At 35.3% G+C, this 14,461-nt stretch overlaps 1 protein-coding gene across 1 annotated transcript in view; it reads left to right on the top strand.

Moving 5' to 3' along the window:
* Positions 1–14,461, top strand: part of LOC149801928 (uncharacterized) — a 122,761-nt gene that overhangs the window by 92,056 nt on the left and 16,244 nt on the right. Inside the window, exons 23-28 of the mRNA XM_089956309.1 lie at positions 4,245–4,372; positions 5,419–5,505; positions 10,194–10,283; positions 10,549–10,635; positions 12,854–12,916; positions 13,288–13,492. Coding sequence (XP_089812435.1) covers positions 4,245–4,372; positions 5,419–5,505; positions 10,194–10,283; positions 10,549–10,635; positions 12,854–12,916; positions 13,288–13,492 — 660 coding nt within the window. The remainder of the gene's footprint in view (positions 1–4,244; positions 4,373–5,418; positions 5,506–10,193; positions 10,284–10,548; positions 10,636–12,853; positions 12,917–13,287; positions 13,493–14,461) is intronic.

Genomic DNA, 14,461 nt, shown 5'->3' with positions numbered 1-14,461 from the left:
CAGCAGAGTCAATTACCATCACAGTGCTGAGCCTTTGGACATGGGACATGTTAATTCAACACGGCATCTTTCTGTCTACTAATATCATCATGTTTGAATCCCTAAAGGAAGACAATAGTGACCTCTGTTTCTGTCATGGTCAGTGGACAATTTTTAATGCCTTTGCATTTGGTGGCACAACCTACATCTTTTCACAGGTAGATTAACAAGGAGTCAAATGAAGACTGCAACCTGTTTTGACCAGTCTATGGAAGAACTCTAAGCTGTACAAGCTGTGGGTCCTTGGTTCTTCCCGGGTTCTTCCTCCACCATTAATACTGGCCGCCATGCATAGCCTATTGTGTACTGAAAAATGGCATTAAACCCCACAGCAACAACAACTGTACAAGCTGAGTATCAGCATGAGCTAAACTAGAGTCTTGATTAACTCATTTAAAAACACAAGATGAGCAGCTGGTTGAATTATTTTTATGTTTATCATCTGGGGTCTTGCTGGCCTGGGCTATGTGGCCTACAAATATTTATAATAGTGGAGAAGGTGAGTACAGGCATTTGTTTCCAAAGCTCATTTGTATACTAATAGCTGATAAAATGCCCATGATATGCAATGGATACTAAACTCACGGCAGTATACTGCAACTGTAAGATTACTGATAGGAGTGGCACGGATTTAAAAAAAATGCATAACCCACCATTGTTTCACAAGATGTTGCCATGAAATGGCTAAAGAAGCAGGTCCTATGGCAGAGTTACTTACTCATACTGAGTAAGTTTATCAGACCACAGTTTATTGTTTTGGTCCCTAATTGGGTGGACCAGGCCAACCTCTTGTTTCTGCTGCACCACAAGGTTGGGTGATACAGATAAAAATATTTGCTGACAGTGATTGATATTGTCTTTACAAGAATACCAAGACCTAGACCACAAAGTCGCTGACACGTTGGTGCATATCTACAAGTAGGAGCCATTAAAGTGGCCCAAACTGCTATAGGTTGACCCCAAATGGGAACTTATGGGTACCAAATCACAGCTTTTGTCTAGGCAAGGTGTGCATGTGAGGCAGGATGGAGTTGGCATCGACTATGTGGCAACATTATGAAGATTAACTGTACTCTTGCTGTTTGGACACCAGTATATCCAGGAAATGTTGTGTTGGTATGATAGGAAAAGCAGAGAGTGCAGAGAGCACCTGACAAGTGCATGTAAAGCATAGCAGAAACTGGGGGAGATGGCTGCCCGCTGTTATGGTTGCACTGAAAGAGCAACGCCCTCAAATTCATTGGTGCAATACCCATATGCGGTGGGAGAGCTGGAATGTGAGACTTAACTCTGTGTGGTCTCTTGAGGGTGTACATCCTGACTGTTATGTTCAACATCCCAGGCCATCCATCTTTATACCTTCTTTCTGGGAGAGCTTCTTTGCATAGAAGTTTTGTTCACAAAGAACTGCTGATTGTGTCTGAAGGTACTTATTTATTACCTAAGGGCATTCTTGGCCTAGACATCTAAGTGGGCATAGTCCAATGAGGTATTCTTCATCTGTGTCATGGACAGCTACAGTGGGATGGTACATGGCTAAATTAGCTTATTGAAACAAATCCTTGGCAATATACATATTTATGGTATGTATTGTATTCCCAACCAGCTAGTTTAGCAAGCACAGCATGCAGTGGAAATCAAAGTGTGTAGTGTGTTACATGACATTGCCTTTGCTGCCACCGCCAGTAAGGTGAAAGGACTGCCTGGAAATCTTGGAAACATTGGCGGCAAAACCCAAAGCTTCTCAACAAACTTACCAAGGACATCCTTGGTGACAAGCATGAGTACTAGATCCACATGCTCCTGCTGGATATGCATGACAATACATACAATCTCCTCTATCTTTTTAAGTATAACATTGCATTTTCATCAAGTACCAAAGAACATCTTGTGGTCTGCAGCTATGACTAGCTGATTTTCCTGTTCAAGCACTTCATCTTTGGTCTGAGACATGACTCAGTAGTTGCCATATGCACGTGCATGGACTCTGCCCAGGGCAATCCACCATTAGTTGAATGGTGCTAATCTTTTCGACTGAGGCTGTTCCAGCATGATGAGGTAGCCATTGTAGCTCTGCAGGTGATGGCATGTTTGCTTTCTTTTCTTGGTGGATCTGCAGCATGAGGTTACATTTTATGGGTAGTGCAGTGATAATTGCCAGTAATATGGCTTGAGTCTCTCACCTGTCTGCCCTCCAGCTCTCTGCCTTAGAGGCGATAGTCCTTTGCCTCTTGAAAGTTCCTCCATTTGTTCCATCAATGATCATTTCTTTAATGTTCCAAAAGATCTATTCTAGCAATGCCTCCAGTTACTGCAGCTGATGACTATGTAGCAAAAGCTACATGGGATCTGTTCAGCAGTTTTAAGCATGTTGCTATTATTTGGTTCAATGGCAGGGCCTTTTATTGGCCTTCAGGTCTGCATATATGATGTATGGAACTTATATTTGGCAGTAGTGGTTCTGAAATGACAGGATGTTTTTTCCTGGCTCTTGAAGGGTCACACAATTTTGACTTTTTGCCTATACCAGGGCAGTATTTAGTATATGCTTCCTGCAGGTTGGCCAGACTAAAGTCAGGATGGCACACTCAGCAGGTGTACTTCATATTCCAGCATTTTCAATTTGCTTGTATACCATAAGACTTGAGGATTTGTATCCAAACATAGTGGCTATTTTCCTCGTCGGTGATCAGCAGAGAGTATTTACTTTCAAATGCATATTGGGCAAAATTCATTTTGCTAGCCAAAAGTATGGACTTTCTGGGTTGAGGTGCTCAAATGTTTTGCCAATGCCGCTCATATCCACAGGAAAGTAGATGCCCTTGAAATAGAACTATCACATGTGCAGACAATACTTGTCTGGCCAATTATCATGTCTTTTGTATGTTGGGTATATGTGCTTTTTGTATTGATAATGGATTGTGGCAGGATGTACTTTAGTGTTGGAATGTAGGTCTGACCTCAAAATGGACAGTAATGCAATTCGTTAAGTTCGAGCTCTATACACCTCACAAATTGCTATCCATACCCATCATGCATGTACTTTTTTATGCTCTCTTTAATTGTGCCATTAGCTTCTTCATTGTTCTGGCTTTCTTTAGCTGCGCCATCAACACAAGGCTAAACCTCAAGCTGCCAAGTACCCCGAGTTCATGACTATGACTGCCAGCACACCAGGTGACAATGCAAAAAGAAATACCAAAATGTTTGTTTTGGGTATGTGTCTTTTTGGCACAGTAGCATGGTAGACATTCACAAAGGCTTCTGCTTTTCTTCAGGTCACTGGAACAGTAGAAAAGTGCCAAAGAAAATTGGTTTCATGTGTATTGCAAAGTTCATCTGCATAGCACACAACTGTGGTGAACCATTTACTTTCATGGCATTGGAATTATGGTTAATTTTCCCCACTACAAGCGATGTTGGGCCATGGCGTTAAGGGTGTGCATTCAGAATGAAGCTTTGATTGAGTACAATTGTGTCAGTTCTGTTGACTGTTGTATTTCCCCACTATAAGTGATGTGGGACCAGGGCGTAAAGGGTGTGTATTGAAAATTAGGCTTTGACTGAGTATAAGCAAATGCATTTTTCCTCAGTTCTGGAAATGTTGTATTTAGAGATCTGTAGATACCCTCATAAATGCATGGTATTGCCTAAGTATTAATTTTAACACACAGCTTAGCTACATCTTGCTAATCATCAAGAGATCCTCACCTGGAGAATCCATTTGAGCAGTTGCTTTTGATAGTTGTCGAGTGTCACATTTGGGACATGGAAGAACAGGTGGCGATATGGAAGATTTCTCTTTGTGGCAATGGGATAGGCAGAACCACTTTGAACCCACCAGGAAAATACTGCACTCACGAACCAAGTTAGAATGGGTCAAGAAGTTCAGTGATGAAAGCCCCTACTCCACTGACCTGCTACAATTCTGCAATTATTGAGAAACTTGCAAAATGGTTATGATTACCTCAGATTTCTGGTTTGCTGAAGCAAATATTTGTTTTCATTCAATAATTGTTAAGATAGTTTAATAAATCAGTGTACAATTTTTCTTTTCGCTAGTATTTCCTATCTTAACACACATGTCTAAATTTGCAAACTTTATATATAAACACTTAGAGCCCAGAGTAACACTGATATTGCTGGCATTGGTCAAGGTAGTTCCAGCAGTTTTGACTTCATTTGATAATATTCCTGTATTTCAGGGAGCAGGACAAAGATCATCAAAGGCATTCCAGTTTTATCCAGAATAATCTTAATAAGTGATGGAAAACCAACTGGATCTACCTTGGTTTCTGGACCCGATATTTTTGACCCAGGATCTCTTTCTGAGGTTGATAGCATTTAGTGAATAATGTTTATTTCTTTTTCAGGTGAAATAAAATCTACAAAACATTTCTTAAACATTTGGCACCTTTTAATTGAGTTCAAACCTTAGAAAGACAATAATAGAATCTTTATTTGTTTGAGATCAACCACTGCAAAAATTGTGATGATTCTGGTTTATTAACATTCATCAGTTTTTAAATATTTGTACTATAGGGCTGTAGGCATAACCACCCATCCCCATCCCCCTGCGTGAAAATATCTGTTTAAATTTAAGGTCTTTGGGAATCTTCTTTGGGGGGGGGGGGGCGGTCTTGGAATTCTCCTGGTATTCCAGTGTTCAAGACTGATCATGAATATTTGTGTGTGTAAGATTATTTCAGTTGTTTCATATGTCACCTAGATTGAAGAACATTTCCTTTTGCACTAATCATAAAGTTAGCACACTAATCATAAAGTTAGCACACTAATCATAAAGTCATAAAGTTAGCACACTAATCATAAAGTTAGCAAACCTGAAAAAAGCACCTGCTCGTTAATTTTTTTAAAGCAAGCTAAATTTTCATCTGGACAAAATTAGTAGCATTATGATCATAATGTAGGCATTCTGCATATTTTAGGGTGTGTATAAAGTAACTGCCTATTTTTTACTTTTCTATAAATAGATAGGGAGATTGGTTAGCAGGAAATTTATGTGTATATATTTATTATCATTCATCAGGATTGATGTATTTTAAAGTCTTTTACTAAACTGCAACATAAAGCCTCATATGACAGATCATTTTATCTGATGTGATCTCAGAAGAAGGTGCTTCTTTACAAGGCTGTCTGGAAGCCACAGTGGCTCAGTGGTCAGCATGCTTGACTCAAGGCTGAAAAAATAAAACAAAAGAATGAAGGGGTGGCATAAGTACCTCTAGTGTAATGGTAAAGAAATCGGTTCTGAATTATAGAATCTATTTCAACTTCCGTCTGAATGATTTTATTTTAAATTAAACATTTATTTTATCACTTGAATAGCATGTATGTATTTTTCCAATGCTATTTGTGCAGATAAGTGATGAATTGAGAGAAATTGTGGAGAAACTTTCATCTGATACAGTAAAGGTGCATTGCATACCAGTGGGAGACTCAGATGATGTAAGTAAATTTTATACGAAAATGTTATTTTTAAAAACTGTGTGATAGGCTGGTTAAATTTTAATTGCAGTCTACTCCTCAAATGAAATAAAAGTTATCAGTAAAATATTTTGACTGTTCAGAAAAGTTGAGCATACCCTGTAATAAGATAAGATAAGAATTCTCTACTTCAGACTACATAGTCCATACATCTAAATTAAAATACAGATATAAAGTAAAAACATTGTAAACATAAAAGAACATATATATCATATGTACATGTATACATACACATCTACAATAATTAACACATTAGCCCCTGGCGACGAGTTAACAAGGCAGGAAGTAGTAGCCTACTGCCAAGCTCTGTAGCGCCATGGTCATGCATGATACACTAAAGTGGGTGGTATTATAGAAAGGTAGACAGATGTAGCTCTACAATGTTAGCAAATAATCTGGACCTGATTTTTTTCTACCCAAAATTTGCCCGTGGTCAGAATCCGATTTTGTGTCTGGGTTTTAGACTTTTTGGTCTCAGATCTAAGGCAAACTGGTATGGACTGCAAACAGACAGATGAACCTTTGCAAAAAGTAGGATAAGATAGGCATTTGGAATAGAATGGTCTCAATACAAAAATAATGGCTCCATGTAGCTAAAAAAAGGAACAAAAAAGAATTCCAACTTTTACCCTTCTGCTCATGCACGAGCCAAATAGCCAATGAAAAATCATGTTTCTAACACAACTAGGCAGTATGTTATTGGATGATCACCTGGAAGTTGGTGTTTTCAGATGTATTCAGAAATAGCTATCAAAATGTGTTTCCTACTCGAATTTCAGGCGAAAACAACAAAAACCTCCAGGGATTAATGTGTTAACTGCACCCTGCATTGTTAAGAATGAATTTAAGTGGCACATTTAAAGAGTAATTTGTATAACATTCTTTATGTTATGATTAACCCTTCAAATAAATTCTAAACATTATGGTCTTTGCAAATTGGCAGAACAGAACAGAAAAGAACAAAAAAACTATTCAGAATTTTAGGCCTCTAGCCCAAAATAAAAAGTACAAAGACATAATTTGAGACAATTTTACAGATCATGGTTTTTGTAGAATGATTTTAAATTAAGAACACAAATACTTGAAAATGTACTCTGCAAACAAAGAAATTTAGTTAAATGGGAGAGTTTATAATACTGCATCATACTCATTTTATAAATTTAAATTTGTCATATTCACAAAGAGATAAATTAGGTTTATTTCATACTTTGTATATAGTTGCACATTGCAGTCAGCAATATAATTGGTCCTCATGGTTCCTTTAACATAAATTCTTTCTTTAAAAATATTGTAGTACAAGAAAATTGTTGATTTGTATTTTCAGGTAAATATATACCCACAAAAATATAGTCATTTTAGAATTGAGGGACATATCTATTATCATTGTCACAGAAAATAATTTCACTCCTATGGCTCAGCTGATAAGCAATGTTAATTTGTTTGGAGACTATTTTTTGTGTTTGTTGTAGTTTGGCATGAATTAGATTGTTTTCTTGTACATGAAATATGATTAGTTAAATGATGATCCAAGGATATAGATTTCTCTGGTAAATTTATTTACAAAACTAAATCATAATGTTCCTTGTTAGAGCATTATTTTCATTTTTGATGTAATCTTAAACTGACATGAATAAAATGTTATTTCCAAACTTCATTTACAATCTTAAACTGACATGAATAAAATGTTATTTCCAAATTTCATCTACAATCTTAAACTGACATGAATAAAATGTTATTTCCAAACTTCATCTAGTCTTAAACTGACATGAATAAAATGTTATTTCCAAACTTCATCTAGTCTTAAACTGACGTGAATAAAATGTTATTTCCAAACTTCATCTACAGTCTTAAACTGACATGATGGTTCAATGAAATGTTATTTCCAAACATCTACAGTGTTTATTTTGATCCAGTTTTCTAGTGAAGAGAATAGCCTCCTATTCATATATTTAAACCCTCCAAGATTTCTCATTTAAGGAATTTATGTTTCACCTAATCTTGTTTTATATTTGAGCAGATAGTTTACATTTCTTTGTGATATTTAATTTATTTCATCGCCATTTTGCAATCTTTTACCCCCAAAATAGTTTATATGGAAAAGTGTATCATTATATGGCGCTTGTACTTTTTACCTCTGTGAAACGTCACACACAGTGATATCAGTTTCAAAAAATAGCCATTCAGACAAGGCGAACTGGTGTAATGGCGTTCAGCATTCTCATCTGTGTTATTGTTCTTATTGTTCTTACTGAAAATCATGTACCACGCATTAAATTTGTTAATCAGAAAATGGATGTGCATTCCAATATTTAGTTACAGTGATGCTTAAGCCTGCAGACTGTATAAAACATATAATCAGTTTTGATGAATCTTTCTAGAACAGTACTATAATACACAAATTGCTTGCATTTCATCACTGATAGATAAAACCTGAATATTCCGAGATGAAAATTTCAAGGGAACTGCCACCCCCCCATTAAATAATGAAATAATGCCGATGAAGTATTCAGATATGTGATTCATGTTTTAAATAGAGAGGGGTGTATGTAGGAGAGTGACTTGTTCTTATATTTTGTTTAGCGCATCAAATTACACTTTGCTTAGTTGATGTGATATTATGCATTTATAATCTAGAAATGTTGCATATATATTCCATCAAATTAAAAACAATGCATCAATGTTTGTTTTGGGTTTTGTTGTTGTTTGTTGTTTTTTCTTCTTCTCTGTATTAGGCATTGGTGATTTTATTAACCTTTTCTGAGGTGTTAATCGGTAACAAAAGTTAAGAAAAGAGGAGTTAAAATTTGTATGTTTATTTCAATGTCTGTTTTACAAAGAAATCGTAATTTTGATTGACAGTTTAGAACATATAAGAATGCATTTTGTTCAGAAGAGTTATGGTGTTGAAAAGAGCAGCATAGGTTGGTTATATTTATACTATGTGGATAATACATTTCCTTAATTAAAAGATATATATAATTACATGTTGTTGGGAAGTATAATTTGATGCATGTTGTGATGGAAACAGCAGTTCAAAAACTGCTGTCCCTAATGACGACAGCCACCCTTAAAATGATAAACAAAGTAGATATAAATGAATATTCCTTTAATGTGCACATATAAGGGTTTTACTCGTCGTAGATTTAAAAACAATACAAAAGGATGACAAAGAAATAAAAAGTACAAAATTATTATTGTACACTCTCTTATATTATAGTTGAATATATCAAAACATTACATAGTAAGGGAAGTGCAAAAAAAACCAACTTATTTTTGCCGATATGTTGTGAATTACTACGTGTTACTAAGTGTCTCTCGGTGCTTTGTCTGAAAACAATATGGCGGCAGCCAGGCCCAGTGATGTCATGGTCTATTTTTAGCACAAAGTAGATTTAAGTACAAGCGCCATTGAATCTTGTTTTTTTCTTATTGATTTATCCTTGAGAACAGGCAGTTTTAACCACATATAATCTACACTGAATGTGAGGCTAATTTAAACAAATTGCTCAGGTGAGGTGTTATTATGCCTACATCACCTACAGAACATGCACACCAGGTGAGGTATTATTATGCTATATCACCTACAGAACATGCACACCAGGTGAGGTGTTTTTATGCCTATATCACCTACAGAACAAGCATGCCAGGTGAGGTGTTATTATGCCTATATCACCTACACAACAAGCACACCAGGTGAGGTGTTATTATGCCTATATCACCTACAGAACAAGCACACCAGGTGAGATGTTATTATGCCTATATCACCTACAGAACATGCACACCAGGTGAGGTGTTATTATGCCTATATCACCTACAAAACATGCTCACCAGGTGAGGTGTTATTATGCCTATATCACCTACAGAACATGCACACCAGGTGAGGTGTTATTATGCCTATATGAATATCACCTACAGAACATGCACACCAGGTGAGGTGTTATTATGCCTATATCACCTACAGAACAAGCACACCAGGTGAGATGTTATTATGCCTATATCACCTACAGAACATGCACACCAGGTGAGGTGTTATTATGCCTATATTACCTACAGAACATGCTCACCAGGTGAGGTGTTATTATGCCTATATGACTATCACCTACAGAACATGCACACGAGACTCATGCATACATCCTATAAAGGTGAATCTCTACCAGAGTATATACCTTGCTAATGTTCACTGACAAAGAAGCACATTCTTGTTAGTGTATAGACTTCCACCCTGTGAGATGGATGTCTTTTTTCTTTCCTAACTCAGTTAAGAAACTTTATGTTGATATACCACCAGTGAAAACCTTGGACGTTTCAAGGAAAGTGGTTTATGCAACAATTTTTGACCCAGTATTTTAAGGATTTTCTGTTTAACCTTCATCTTTTATTTTATGTACCTTTAAAAGTGTTCTAACATCTTTCCCTTTTTTTAAACTTGCAGTGCTGCATGTTCAAATTTATTTGAAAAAGTTTGTCATCCTAAAGCTTTTCATGCAATTTTTTATTGTACATGTTTAAACATACTTTTAATTGGTACTGCATAACCATTATTACACTGATGTACTGTTAGAATTCTGTTTGAGTTTATTTAGACTGATGATGTAATATTTGTTCATTGTATGTAATGTTTCCTCTTTATTTATTTTTTCATTTTTCAGCGTATTCTTCAGATGATAGCAGATGTTTCAGAAGGAAAACTGTATTCATTTAAAGAAGGCAGACATCTTGCCAGAAGAACACTAAATGCTGTAAGCTTCATTCAAAAGTGTTTTGGAAATGTTACAGAATTTAGCATTTAGGAAATACATCAATAATTTATGAGGTAAAAGGTAAAAAATGCAATATATATTTTTTGTAAGTGTTGAACATCAAAAAACATAAATTTAAGGAATTTGTTTACAAAATCAGGTGCAAATATTTGTTGAAATATCTAATAATAGTGTCTAAGTTTTATATGTGTCACAATGTTTTCAATTTTAAATACAATATTGATGTGATTTTTCATTTTTACAGACTCAAGCAGGCCCCTTGTTGAATCATTGGAAACTTAGCCAGGCAGCAGCAATGGTACAGGGGAACGAACTTTCGTTGGAAGATTTTGTGAGGAATTATTTGACTACAGTTAAATAGAAGAAATTATTTTTTGAACCCTACATATTCTGCTACCAACAATGAAACAGACTTACGTTTAGATAGCAAAATAGATGGATGGATATATAGATATATGTGACAATCTCTCTCAATGATTGATGACACTATTTAATAAGAAATAACAGAAATGCTAGGTTTGAAAAAAGAAATATAAAATGACAAAGTGTAAAAAAACTACGAACCAGGGTAAAAAGAGAAGCCTGTAATTTTTCTGCTAATAGTCAAAGGAAAGGTATCCAGAAAGATAGATGATTTGATGGATAGATCAATGACCCAGTACATTATTTAGTAAACAAAATAAAGTTTCATAAAATAGATACAAACAAAACATGCACAAGACTAGGATCTAGGTTATCTGTCTGTGGAATTTCAAAATTCAGCCTTTAATCTGTTTTTGTTCTTTGACCAGATCTTGTAGTTAATTTAATTGTCTTTACTACAGTTTACACTGAAATCATTAGACAAATGTTCTGTTTGTCGTTGCTGTTTTTCAAATAAATCTCATCCATCCTAACACATACATTTAGTTTTGGTGTTTCCAACATCATGTCTTTTTGCAATTAAACAATACATTGCATTTATCATATTTTGTACATCACATAAAATATGTTGCTTGATTTAACAAAATTCATATGTTTGCAAGATTTTGTCTCAAATAATTAGAAAATGTCACAGAATGCAACCATTAAATGCACACATAATTAACCAGCATTGTCAATATTCTGTGTAGTCTGGATCTCACTAAAGTCTATTATGATCTTATTTAATTTGCTAGTATTAACTGTGGTGTATGTTCCAATACTTAAAGAAATTTATGTTGCAAATCACTAAATGTTCTCTAGAAATGAATAATGAACAAAATTATTTATTGTGCCTTGTTGCAAACGTTTATTCTTCTGAAGGCTTCAAGTTTCATTTTCCAAATTTCCCTGATGTTGTAATCCATTTCTCACGGTCCTTTGAGAAGCAATGAACATGCATCATGAAAGTCTTGTTCATTGATACATATCCAGCAGAACCTCAGTATTTCAGATTTAACAATGTTCCTGATTGTGAATGAAAATTATTTTAATGTAGCAAGGAGTGTTAATTTCCTTGAAATATATCCTAATATCCAGATCATCTCCCTTTCCAATTATTTCCCTTGTCTATTGTTTGCTCTAACTTGTCTACACCGTCTTTACTGATTTTAACTTTTAATTGATGACTGGTGGTTATTCATTTGGCTTAACTCATTCGGCCCCAGAGGTTTTTGTCGTTTTTGCCTGAAATTTGCATAGGAAAGACATTTGGGGGGCTATTTCTGAATACATCGTAATACATCGGCTTTCAAGAGATTTTCCAAGGCTAATGCCTAGTTGTATTAGAAACATCATTTTCCATTGGTTATTTTGCTTGTGCATGAGCAGAAGGGTAAAAATTGGAGTTCTTTTTTTTTGTGCTTAATGGACCCATCATTTTCATATGGAGACCATAATTTATTCCAAATGCTCACCTTATCCTAGTTTTTGCAAAGGTTCACCTGTCTGTGTGCAGTTAAGACTGGTATGCCTTAGATCTGAGGCCAAAAGGTCTAAAATCTGGACACAAAATCGCATTCCGATCTCGAGTGAATTTTGGGTGGAAAACAACTGGGTCCAACAATTGAGGTTTTTCTCTCTGTATATTGTAATGCAACTAGAACTTCCAGAATATTTGATGTCATTTTAGAGCTATATCTGTCTGCTTTTGTTTAATACCACCCACGTTGGTGTATCTTAAATGACCTTTATGCTGCGGAGCTTGGAAGTAGGGTACAGCCTCATCACGCCTACAGACGGGATTGGGGCCGAATCGGTTAATCAGTTTGTTAGATAGATACTGTCAGAGCATGAATGAAGAAAAAGGCCCCACAGTCAGAAGATATAGGTGCTTTGTCCATTTTGTATGATTTTTTTTATGCCCATTTATTGCAATTTTAAAAATATGCATGATAACAATTAATTTTACGTATATTTATGGAAGAATTTTAGCAAAATACATTAATGTTTCACACTTTAGATGTGATGAAATTTTAATATGGTATGCTGGTGTGTGGGTAACTTCATGGGTTGATGGCTGGATGGATTGATTAAATCATGAATGGATGAATTAAGATACATTTTCCTTGTCATATTATGTGTTACAGATGGACCAAGGATATCAGCATCCAGAATTAGAAGGTGCAGAGAACATTTCAGAGGAAGACAAAGTGAGTTGTGTAGATTTAAAACTTTCTTGTTGGTTGCTGATAATTTATATGCTTTAACTGTATTAGTAGTGAAGATAATTTACTTGGATACATTTCCTTGTGCACATGTTTTTATCAATCTGGAAAAATGGGGATGGAGAGAATTTAAGTTACAATAAGCTTTTGATCTGAAAACATATTTATGGAGGATTGGAAAGGGTTGTTATTTCTGCAAAACCCAAATAGTGTAATTTTCATTTGCCAAGGGTTGTTTCTCCATGTCGTTCTATGTAAATTTGGAAAGAAATGGATTAATGACCCTTGACTTGCAAAACAGATTGTGTGTAAGACCTTTTTAAGAAAATATCAGTCCACGATTTTTCCCTTCTTAGAAAGGTATTCAGAACATCTTAGAAGAATACGAAGAGCTAGTTAAAAAGAAAAAGTTGAATCCAGAGGATGAGATCCACAAAGAGGCTATGAGAGAAGACCTGCCACCCCTGGGAACTCGTGTTCACAGTGAACCAGTCTGGAATCCCGAAGATGAAAGTAGCAAAGGATATGGGACTGTAGTTGGACATATTCCACTTCGAAAAGGTTTTAAGAACTTACTAATGTACAATGTTTCTAATACCTAACTTTTATTAACACAGAAAGTAATTTCATGTTTCTAATTTGTTCTTTACTTAAATACTTTTGGAAATCACTATATTTGCAAGTGGTTCATTTATTTTTGGTATTAAACCATAAATAGAGTTCTTGAACATTGAAGAAATATTAAAAGTCACGGGACCACCGCAAGTAATATACAGTTGTGGAACATGTTACAACTGTACCAGTATTTTACAGTCCAATTATGAATTTCCTTTTTGAAGATATGTACATTTTTATTTTATCCTTCAATGTCACATAACTGCCAGACAGGACAGGTGCTATACAAATGTTTGACTATGTAGTTGATTCTGAATCTCATTCATGAGAATGACATTTAGCTCGCTGTCCCTTTCTTGATATGTTCTAAGCTCTCAGAAAACATTTTTGGATATAAATAAATAATAAAATAGGTATTAAGCAACATATACAGTGTGACCCAGCTATAGCATGCTCTGTTTTAATACGAATTCTGATATAATACAATTTTGGCATGGCTCTTGAAATTTCGTATACAGTCCTACCCACTGATATCAACATCACTTATGTCGACAAGCCGCCTATTTCAACAATAAAGCAAAGTCCCGGTTCCTTGGTCTACTATTGCTACCAAAATTGTCATGCTTATGTCGACGTCGAGATAATAAATAAACGTACATGTTGACAGAAGCTGTTGGTCCCAGTTTGAAAAAATCCTTTGCTTTCTAATCATATATGTCAACAAGCTGCCATCTCCGACCTGTACTTTATTCAACAATTAGTCGATCTTGCTGCCAGGCTTTAATGTTGCGATCAGAGAAAAAAAACAGGCTTTTGTTTGGTCCTATAAAGTTGGCCTCATGCAGCAACTTAAATAAAAGCAATGAAATCTGATTGATTCTTGCATTTTCCAAAGTAATTGGTGATTAAAACAAG

Source organism: Sinohyriopsis cumingii, chromosome 4, assembly GCF_028554795.1.
Source record: "Sinohyriopsis cumingii isolate HCF-2022 chromosome 4, ASM2855479v2, whole genome shotgun sequence".
NCBI classification, from domain to species: Eukaryota; Metazoa; Mollusca; class Bivalvia; order Unionida; family Unionidae; genus Sinohyriopsis; species Sinohyriopsis cumingii.
This window is presented reverse-complemented; position numbering and strand designations above follow the sequence as displayed.